This window comes from Cygnus atratus, chromosome 1 (genome assembly GCF_013377495.2).
Source record: "Cygnus atratus isolate AKBS03 ecotype Queensland, Australia chromosome 1, CAtr_DNAZoo_HiC_assembly, whole genome shotgun sequence".
Lineage (NCBI taxonomy): Eukaryota > Metazoa > Chordata > Aves > Anseriformes > Anatidae > Cygnus > Cygnus atratus.
Window position 1 is genome coordinate 197563705 of NC_066362.1, and position 10368 is coordinate 197574072.

Below are 10368 nucleotides of genomic sequence, written 5' to 3' on the forward strand. Positions count from 1 at the left end.
ATGCTCTCACTGCACCCAAAGAGCATCCCACGGGCCTGAGCGCAAGGGTTTGTGGTACAGCTTTTCTTCACACATCTCTAAACCTCAAGCACGGAAGCAACGTTGCAGTCCAGGGGACAAGCCTAGCTCTAATTTGAAGTAAATCTCCTGAAACACATAGTTTTGGGGCCCTCGACACCGGTTGCTTTAATATGTTGAACCCCTCCTACTGTGCCTCATTACTTGATAGTGCAGACAGAGGTGTTGAAAGATGTCAGCGCTTGAAATGACTCTATGTGGAAGCAATGCTTGAAATGTGGAAGCAATGCTAACTGTTGTCTTTCAAAACAGCATTGTTTGGTTTGAAAATGAAATAAAAAACAACAGAAAAGGGTAGCTGAACAGCTAGAGAGTAAAAAATGACTATGATAAAATATGAGTGCAGTTAGATTAGTGGAAATCCAGTTTTATAAATATTATATTATAAATTTTAAAGTAATGTTAATAGTATTGCTATGACATTATATTTAAACAAATTGCTTGGTTTGATTCAAATGGAAGATGAGAGGCATTAAAAGAAATTATAATCATCATTGAAATAACAAAATATTCGGTGGAAAAGATCTAAAAGACATTTCTCCGTTGTACAAAGTTGCGTGAAAAAGAAGCAAAGGCATCAATGAATTCCACAAATCTGTTTTTGTTGTAGCAAAACTGAGCTAGTGCAGAAATCTGTGATGAACCAAGAAAGTGTTTTCATTTGGCAAGTTTTAAAATAAGATCACAAAGAAAATAATTACTAAGAATGAGAAAACAGGCGGAGGCGGCTTGAATAAAAATGAAGGAAGGAGCAGAAGGGAGATACAGCAAAATTAATCAAAGCCTCTATCTGATAACCCAGTGCTTCTGAAACATCATTGTGTGATTCACGATCAAATTTGCATCTGAAAACTAAGAATAATGTTTTCAAAAGCCGCAAATCCTCTAGTGCCTCAGGTGCAATTTTCAGTGCCAATATTTGTATTATTTAGAAATCAAATAGAAATGATGAAAATTGTTACCTTCAAGCCAACTAAGGTTTTTTCCCTTATCACCGATACCAAAATAAAACCAATTTTTTAGTATTTGAGAAGACTTCCAGGCAATCAAAAAAAAAACAAACATCCCTTTTCATTCACAGTTAAGCATAAAAAAAAGCAAACAAAGTCTAGTTTCATAAAGTTGTCACTGAGACTTTTTTCTTAACAATAATCAGATCTTGAATAATTCCTGAATAAGAATATAACATTTCTGAATAAGAAAATAGTATTTTCATAACAATATTCAGATCCTTCCTTAGAATCTCAGAGTCCCACAAAAAAATCCCATCTCCACCTCTTAGGATCACATGAATGTCTTAAGAGTGACATGAATTATCAGTTTGAGGTGGCACTAGGAAAAAAGAACTTTTCAACTCTGATCTTAAATCATCCATCAGTTCATTTTTTTCATTGTACAAAACAGTTTCCTCCTTCAAAAAGACAGTAGCACTTGTTATCTTAATGCAGGACGGATGTCTGGAAAGATTTCTGACAATGAAAACTGTAGTGTGCAAAGTATTACTAATTTGGAAAAGAATGTGCTACACTTATTTTATAAATATGGCATAGACTGATCATTAATTTAGATCGCCAAATGTGAAGACGGGAAATATCATGCTCACCAGCCTCGTTTGACTGTGGGTCATCATCTCCCTCCCCTGTTATTTCTAATTGTAGCTCTCCCCAGGTTGGCCAGCCTCACGGCAGTCGTTACTGTGGAGTCCTTGTATTATCACAGCACTTAAGACACAATCATGGATCCTTTTAGGTTCTGTACAAACAGAGCTTTTGCCTCACTCCTTGAGCTGGATCTCATCTCTTCCTAGCGGTTCTTAGACCTCAAAGAGCCTAAGCACTCCCAGCTCTCTCAGCATCTCCTCGGTGACATCCCTTAATCATTCTCATGACTATTTGCTGGGCTTGCTCCATGTCTCTTGAACTGGACACAGCCTTCCAGATTATCTCACCCGTGCTGAGCAGAGAGAAGGATCACCTCCCTCAGGCTGGAGGTCCACAGGCTGGAAAGCAGCTTGTCCAGCAGGATGCCAACTCCACCAAGCTGCTTTCCAGCCTGTGAATCTCCAGCTTGTAGTGGTGCAGAAGATTATTCCTCCCCAGGTGCAGGACGTGGCATTTCTCTGGGTTGAAGTTCATGAAGTTCTTCTCTGCCCAGGTCTGCAGCCTGCTGAGTTCCTTCCGAATAGTTGCACGCCCATCTGGTGTATCGAATGCTCCTCTCCATTTTGTACTCTCCACAAACTTGCTGAGGGCGAATTCCATCCCATTGTTCAGGTCACTGATGAAGATGTTAAACAGAGTCAGCCCCTGGGCTTCTCACGTAGTGACTCTCCTCCAGCTGGACTTCATGCTCCTCGTCACAACCTTGGGAGCCTGGCTGTTCAGGCAGTTTTCAATCCACCTCCTTACCCATTCACATAACCTGTAACTTCATCAGTTTGTCAATGAGGATGTTGGAGCAGACAGTGTCAAAAAGCCTCGTTAAAGTCAAAGAAAACAACATCACCTGCTCTCCCCTTGTCCACCACGCAAGTCGTCTCATTGCAGAAGGGTATTGGGGTTGTCAAACAATTTCCCCTTTGTAAATCCTTGCTGGCTACTCCCAACCAACCTCTGTCTTTCATGTTTGGAAATGACTTCCAAAATTATTTGCTTCGTCATCTCCCCAGGGACTGAGGGAAAGCTAACCAGCCAGTAGGTGCCTGAATCTTCTTCCATCCCTTCCCGAAGACAGGAGTGCCACTTCCTTCTGCCAGTCCTCCGGTACCTCTCCCACTCACCCACGACCTTTTGAAGCTCTCTTTTGTTCTGTTTTTTTTACAGTATCTAGAAGGATCCTAGAAGGATCTTCTGTTTCCGAAGTTCTGTGATAATACAACAAATACAAACTAAAGATCATTTGGTATTACCTCACGGTAATAATGGTTACAAGTGAGAGTTAAGTGGCAGGTTATTTCAAGTTCCATGCTGCCTCTATCATTCTCTAACACTACGATAACTCTTACATAAATAGAGACATCACAGGCTTATTTATGTTAACATTTTATTAAATCAGGCTAGAAATTGAATCACAAACTCTTGGCCTAGAACTGCTGGGTTTATGAATAGATTCAGCGTAAGGAATGTTAAGGCATCTCCAACTATGTATTATGATCTTCTGCTGGAACTTGTAATCACTCTGCAACAGAGAAACCTATAAAAATGTCAAATTTCACAGTAGTACATTTTTGTCATCAGAAACATTCCGTAATTTTTGGATCGTGACACCTTCTTCACTAACTGAAATATGGATCGGATTTGGCTACTACAACAGGTAAAAAAGCAGCGTGAAGCTATGAATAGAGATAACTATAAAGAGAAAATAATTCCCTATCCAACCAGAACTTCAAAATCTTATAAATACAGATCTGCGTTCCCATACACAGTCATTTTAATGCTTGACACATCAAAACAGATTTGGAAGACTAATTTGTGCTAGACAATCGTTTATGAGCAAAAGCAGCAAATTTTTAAGGTGCGAATATCTCCAGAGCTCAGATCAAGAGAGCAAGAAAGAGGTGCTGATATAAAACTCATGCAGCTAGCTGTATTTTTAAACCACTAGCCCCTGAGAACATGACAAGTAGCTTCATCTAATGGCAAATATGCTGAGTTTGTATAGTCCGCAACCTTATGGCACTAATAATATTCTTCTTAAAAAGCTCATGAACTCTGTGTTCCCTCAGGGTTGGAAGCTCTCACTTCGCACTGCAAAGTTAACACATTCCAGCAAAAGAGAGAAGACGGGCACATTGAGAAGACAGCTGAAAACAACCAGCTCATAAGGAGTAGGTCCATTCCACAAAAGCCACATCCCAGCGACTGCAAAGGAAGAAATATGTGCCCCAGAGCACCAACTGCAAATGGCAATTTGCTATGCAAAAGCAGGCAAATGTGAAAATGCCTGAAATGGTACCTAGATCAATCTCCTTTCAGGAGACATGATGGAGGAGGGCTTTTCCAAGCATTTGAATTGATTAAGGCTGAATGTGAAGGGGAAGTAAGGTTCATTACCTGCATGTAACCAACACTCACCACCCATTCAAAGGAAAGAAGTGATTATTCCCTACATTCACAGAAGGTTTCAGAATATTAAACAAGGTGACTCGCCACAGCAATCCTAAACAGGTTTCTTATGCAAAGATTTCAAGTCTGTTGGCTGCTTAATAAGGGTGGGTTAGCCCTGCAGAAAGATGCCCAGCTGTGATTACTCTAAGGCCATATAGGTGATTTGATGGAAAAATAACGTTGAACAAAATAGATCTGCAGTCCAGTGAGATATCTATGAATTACAAAAGAATATTATCCTGCAACTTTAAAGTGAGGTGTTATAGCAAAAGTTTCTTATTGTTGACTCTTACTTTTCATTCCTGCATGCCTTGAGTAGAACTGAGGCTGTAAGAGTAAACCATTTCTGTTCTGTGATGCTGGTTTCAGGCCTCCGATGGAGAAATTCTTTTTCAGACTCCAAATTCCTTCCAGAGCCACTGTTAATAATTTGTTAAAACAACCCTGTTACAACTGATTACTTCAACTTGTTCTAGATGAATGTAACATTTACAAGACAGTCCCTTTGGTCAGTACAGTACAAATAGTTAGGGAGAACACTATAATCATCCTCCATAATTAATGAAAAACAGATTGACATCTTCAGAGAGGAATTTGGATTGCTAAACGTATATATAGCTCTTTAGTGTTTGTGGAACAGTTTAGGACTACTAGGCTAACTGAAGCAAGATGTAGCTGATCTATGATGTATAAGAAACAGCAGTAATACTGTAAATGCAACCAGTATGGTTTATTGGTCATACTGGAATACCAAATGGCCTCATAAAAGCGATAGCAGAACAAAACAAAAAACAAACAAAAAAAAAGTAGTTTATTTTGTAGAAAGGTTACAATTTACCGGTCGTCTAATTTATGTAAAACAGTAAGCTTACGAATCACCTGAACTGTGTAAATCAGTAACCCTCCAACCTGACAGTTAGTTTTTAATCAACGCCCTGGCCACTTGTGGAACATCTCTAATTCTCTAGATGTATACTAATGAAAAAGGAACTACGCTCTTGCTGAGTAATTTGCACGCCGACATCTAATTGACCTTATTATACATAGCATTATTACACTAAGCATAGCTTGTAACAGTTGTGCTCTACATACCATTATACACTGAACTTCTTATACACAGATTTTATACATTCCCGTGACAAATATTTTTTGGAGGTTGTTTTATCTGAAGTACTTTAAGCCTTTGTAACATGCATTTCATTGAGAGAATCTCCAGAAATCACGAGAGTATATTCTGTAGCATCCACTCATATGATCAAATTGAAGCCTTCCTATTTTGATCCACTGGCAGATGAATGCAGTCCAATATAGGCGTGTTAAGCTCTCAGTAACATCAGACACAGGAGCAGATTGAGCAAACCAATGTTAAGGTCTGCAACTCAGCTACTTGCCCAGATTCCCTTTACAGTCACTGGGCACAGAACAGGCACTTAAAGAGCATGACTCATGCAAAGGTAGGTATCTAGGACAAGAACTGTGTTTTCAAAATGTCTTTTTTTTCTCCACTTACTATAAACAGAGCTTACATAAGTAGTTCATTTGCCTGTGTGCTGTAATTGCCTAAGGAGCCTAACCAGAGAAATGCAGTTGCAGGTTCAAATGGTCTTTAAACCTGATACAGATTACATCACCTAACTTTTGTACGTTTTCATCTGTGAATCCGATTGTTTGAAATTCATTTTGAGTAAATCTACAGTTGGGTCTTAATCCCACAAAAGAGAAAATGGAAAAACTTTTTTTTTTTTTTTCAAAATTTTCCAGATTTGGAAATAAAGGCAGAATTACCCTTGCCACATTTGTGGAGGTTGTCATGATTAAGAAAGGTAACGGCATGCCTATTCCAACAAAACGCAGCTTAATATAACCAAGGAATAGATTTACTCTGTAGAAAAGAATATGGGCTTACAGAACAGGAATCATGTATTATGGAGCAAAAGATGAATTATGTATTATATATTCAAAAGACGAAATACATATTATTCACGTGTTATAGATTTAGGAGTAACAGTTGGCAAATAGTTCAACATCCCTGGCGTATGTTAGCTCTAGATTTTAGTAAAGAAGTAAGTTAAAATAAGTAGATAATTCTCTCTCTCTCCAGGCTACTAGTGATACAAATACTGAAATGACATGATCAGATTTGGTATTTACATTTTAAAAGGCGAGGCAAAACAATTGGTCAGAGTTCTTAAAGAGCTAAAATCAAATTAAGCGCTAGACATAGTACTCACATGGAGAGATGTTGAGACACTAAACTGCTTAAGCTATAAACTACTGACTACTAGTGACTTTCATTACAATGTATACATAACTTCTCTGGAAGAAAATCCTGGATACTGAAAAAAAGACTATCAACAAAGGACCCAACAAAGGCAAGGAGTTGAATCATACAAACCAAAATTATTCACAGAATCATAGAATGGTTTGGGTTGGAAGGGACCTTGAAGATCATCTAATTCCAACCCCTGTGCCATGGGCAGGGACACCTCCCACCACACTGGGTTGCCCAAAGCCCCATCCAGCCTGGCCTTGAACACCTCCAGGGACGGGGCATCCACAGCTTCTCTGGGCAGCCTGTGCCAGGGCCTCACCACCCTCTGAGGAAAGAATTTCTTCCTTACATCTATTCTGAATCTCCCCACTTTTAATTTAAATCCATTAGTCCTTGCCCTATCACTACAGCCCTGGACAAAAAGTCCTTCCACTAGGCCTCAGTCAACTTCCACCACAACGAAACCTATAGCATCCCCAAAACTGAGGTTTTGCAGTCCCCTTAATTCATGCATATGTTTTTTTCTTGCTTTAAGAGGATACAGAATCACAGAATACCCCCCTTGCAGGCAGATGCCAAGGGCTTTTTCAACAGGAAGGTTCTTAAAAGCCCTACCAAAACACGAGGAGAGGCTGCGTCCAGACAGAAATATAGTTACAAGCATACAGCTAGAGAGATGTTTTCTTCAAAGAAGTGAAAATACACAATATATGTAAATCCTAACTCTGCTCAAAAGAAGTATAATTTGGCTTCATTTAACAGTCACCTTTTCTACTTGCGTAGCCTGCAGTGAAACGTAGCATTATTAATCAGGCATGATTTTTTAACACACCAACCACTAGAACAAACTAATTTGGGAAGCTGTGCAATAACCAGCTTTATTCATCAGGCTCTACAGACAGGCACCTACTGAGGTACAGCAGCTTGACCAGTAGAGACAGTCAGATCAGCTGTCCTATCCTTAAACACTACATATTTCTGAAAAATAATTTTCTACAATTAGATTAATAGATCTTATGGCTGTAAGAGAAAACCACCACGATGTAAGTTATGTCCTACATGGGTCACATGGCTTTATACTCATTTCTGCATCACGACTAGCAAATGAGCTTGGGCTAGGGCTGTTTACGTGGAAAATATTTAAAATTTGTATTAAAATGGAGAATCTAATTGATCTTTGTTAAATTGTTCCACCATTAGGCTCTTTCTGTTAAAAAATGCTAATTACTCCTATTCTGATTTTCTAATTTTTACCTCCAGTTCTCAGAATTAAGTTTCTTATCTAGACCAAACACCTTGTTCCCTCTTAGACTTCCATTTCCTCATTTGCCTACTATAGTCAAGCAGTTCTATAACCTTCAAACTGCCTAAACAGACTGATTTTTTAATTGCCTTCACTGTTTTCCTGTCCTTTATTTAACCTTATTCATTCTTACCTCAACTTCTTCTTTTCAACATCAACTTCAGAAACGGATGAAGTATTCTAATAAATACAGCACCTCTTTCAAAGAAAGATGTAATAAACCTCCCTAGCACTTGGTATTTGTTTCTGTTTTATTAAACTGATAGATCATATGGAATTACATGTTCTCAATAACTATGTTCCCAATAATTTCAGGCTAAAAAAATAGTAAAGACTATATGCAATTGTTCTGTTTCTAAATGTTCTCCAGGTCATTATATAAATGCTATAGGCTGCTTTTTTGTTGTTGTTGTTGTTTTGTGTTTTGTTTTTTTTTTGGCAGGGTTGTTTGTTTTAATCAATAATTTTGCCACAGTTCTCAAAACATCTTCTGTTTCATTTGCTCTGACAAACACTTTTCATTTGCTTGTAAGGAGGGTTACCTGCAGCTGGATGTTTAATGTGGTATTCTTCTTTCTGAAAATAAAGCTCTTCTTGAAGGATTTCTTTAACTCTCCTAGATGGCTCAACATATACAAATTTCTTCCCTGTTAGCAAAACACATTACAAAAGAACCAGTTATTTTACCCATGCCTCCCACCCCAATGTCAATATACTTTGCTTAATGTAATTTCATCCTGTCCCGTTCTACTTTTATCTTTAATACACCTTAAGACAAATTTACAGACGTGATAGCGTTCAGACATGCCCAGCCCCAAAAGGGATTCCTCACAGCAGTACCACAGTGGGTACCTAAAAGGGGAGCACTGGAGGATTCAGAGGAAGGTGAAATCCATGGCAGCGAGCCAAGGCAACTGCCGGGCACCTGGGAGAAGGGGCGATGGGGTCCCTCCATGGGAAGCCCAAGTTGGAGCAGAGTGCTGCCGAGGGGAGATGGAGGAGGCCCCCAAAATGTCCTTGCTGAAGGGGACGCCTCATAACAGGTTACCCCTAAAAGAAGGCAGCACCCAGGGGTGCAGCCTTGCGTGGGGCCACCACGGAGGCGGCCTGGGGAGGTACGCAACGCCTTCCTTCCTCATCCCCACCCTCCAAGGCTTTCTGGAGACCCAGGACAGGGCAGAATCCCTCGGGAAGAAGCCGGAGCCCACCCCCGTAGTGCCCAGAGTAGGCGGGGAGAGGACCCTGAGGCGGGGAAAGGGCAAGGAAGCGGCTGCCCAGGTGAGGCGGTGAGGCGAGCCGGGGGCCGCCGCGCTCACAGGGCTGCCCGCCTCTCGCCGCCTCGCCGCGGCCATCGCTGCCTGTCTCCTCGGCCTCCTCCGCCGGCTGCTCGCCGCTCGCCGCCCTCATGGCCACCGTGCCCGGGCGGGTGCGAGCCGCGCGGCTCCGTTGCCACAGGAGCGGGGACGGGCGGGCTGCGCCCCGCCAGCGGCTCCCCGGCGCCATCTTGTGGCTGCCCCGCGCACCTGGGGCGATGTTCTGTACCGGGCTGTGCCGCCTCTTTCTTCCTTCTGTCACAGCGCCGGGGTGTTTTGCCCCTTCCCCTTTGACCTGAAAAAGACCTTTGACCATTTACATCCGGTTCTTTTTAGTAAAAAAAAAATAACGGATGAGCTCCCGGTGCAAAGGAGTCCCGGGGTCGCCGTGTGGGGACCCAGGGTTACCTCACGCCGCCATCGGGCACAGGGCAGGCTGCAGTACATGGTATATCGTTAAACATCACTCGTGTGAGGCAATCAGCATTACACGTTGGTATGCACACACATCACTAGCGCTTTGTCCCTAAAAAGTGTTGCCACTGCCCTGCCTTTTAAAAGGATGTCACATCTTATATCAGTCTTCAGACTAATAAAGACAGAAGGATACAGCTTGACCGAGGGGATGACGCAGATCAACTTACAGGAGTATTGGCTTGATTTTAATAGCACTTTTTGTAAAATAAGGCACCTTGAAACTTTGATAGGACTGAGGTGGCATTTTGACTCCACTCATCTTGCTGCTGTGCATGCTATGAGGAAGAAGAGCAGCTGGCAGGTACCACAGCAAGCAGAGAATGCTGCCGGATAGCAGCAGATCAGCACGCCAGCAAGCTGTCCCACTCACCCGGCAGGGAGACTTGCCCTGTGACAGCTTCCTTGAAGCCAAAACTTTGCATACAGGTGGAAGTGAGAATCTGTAAGACACAAGCCATGTCTAGTTAAACCAATGCACATCATAATCTGTTTTTCCTTAATGCATTTCAAAGTATATGCCTTTCACAAATATCCTGAAACCAAGCTTTTGAAATACTAAGCATTTAAAGTTACTTTGTACAATTCATATTTCAAAGGCAGCTCTCTATTTTTTAACAGAAGTGCAACACAGGGCTTCAAGAAAGCCAGGGTGATGGAGATGCCCTCCAAAGATGCTTGATCAGAGGACCAAATAAATGTAGGTCCTCAGAGGACAAATGCTGAAATATTCCAGCCTTGCTGCTGCTGTTACAAATGTGCTTCAGACCTGTTAGCGGTGTCTGGAAGGAGCTTGGGATCACTCAGTAAGGTGTCTGCACA

The 10368-nt window shown here is 41.4% G+C and overlaps 1 protein-coding gene across 3 annotated transcripts; it reads right to left on the reverse strand.

The window, feature by feature from the left end:
- Positions 1-3130: 3130 nt before the first annotated feature.
- On the reverse strand, positions 3131-9200 carry C1H11orf97 (chromosome 1 C11orf97 homolog). Of its 3 annotated transcripts, none has more exons than XM_035542490.1 (4): positions 9076-9200; positions 8302-8406; positions 4478-4603; positions 3131-3270 (listed from the first exon to the last, which is right to left on the reverse strand). In XM_035542490.1, exons 1-4 carry the CDS (start codon positions 9164-9166, stop codon positions 3251-3253), a joined length of 342 nt encoding a protein of 113 aa, XP_035398383.1. In that variant the 5' UTR covers positions 9167-9200; the 3' UTR covers positions 3131-3250. The 3 variants fall into 3 exon arrangements, with proteins under 3 accessions (XP_035398383.1, XP_050568854.1, XP_050568857.1); XM_050712897.1 differs by having other exon boundaries at positions 9001-9192; XM_050712900.1 differs by having other exon boundaries at positions 3231-3255; positions 9001-9192.
- Positions 9201-10368: the final 1168 nt, after the last annotated feature.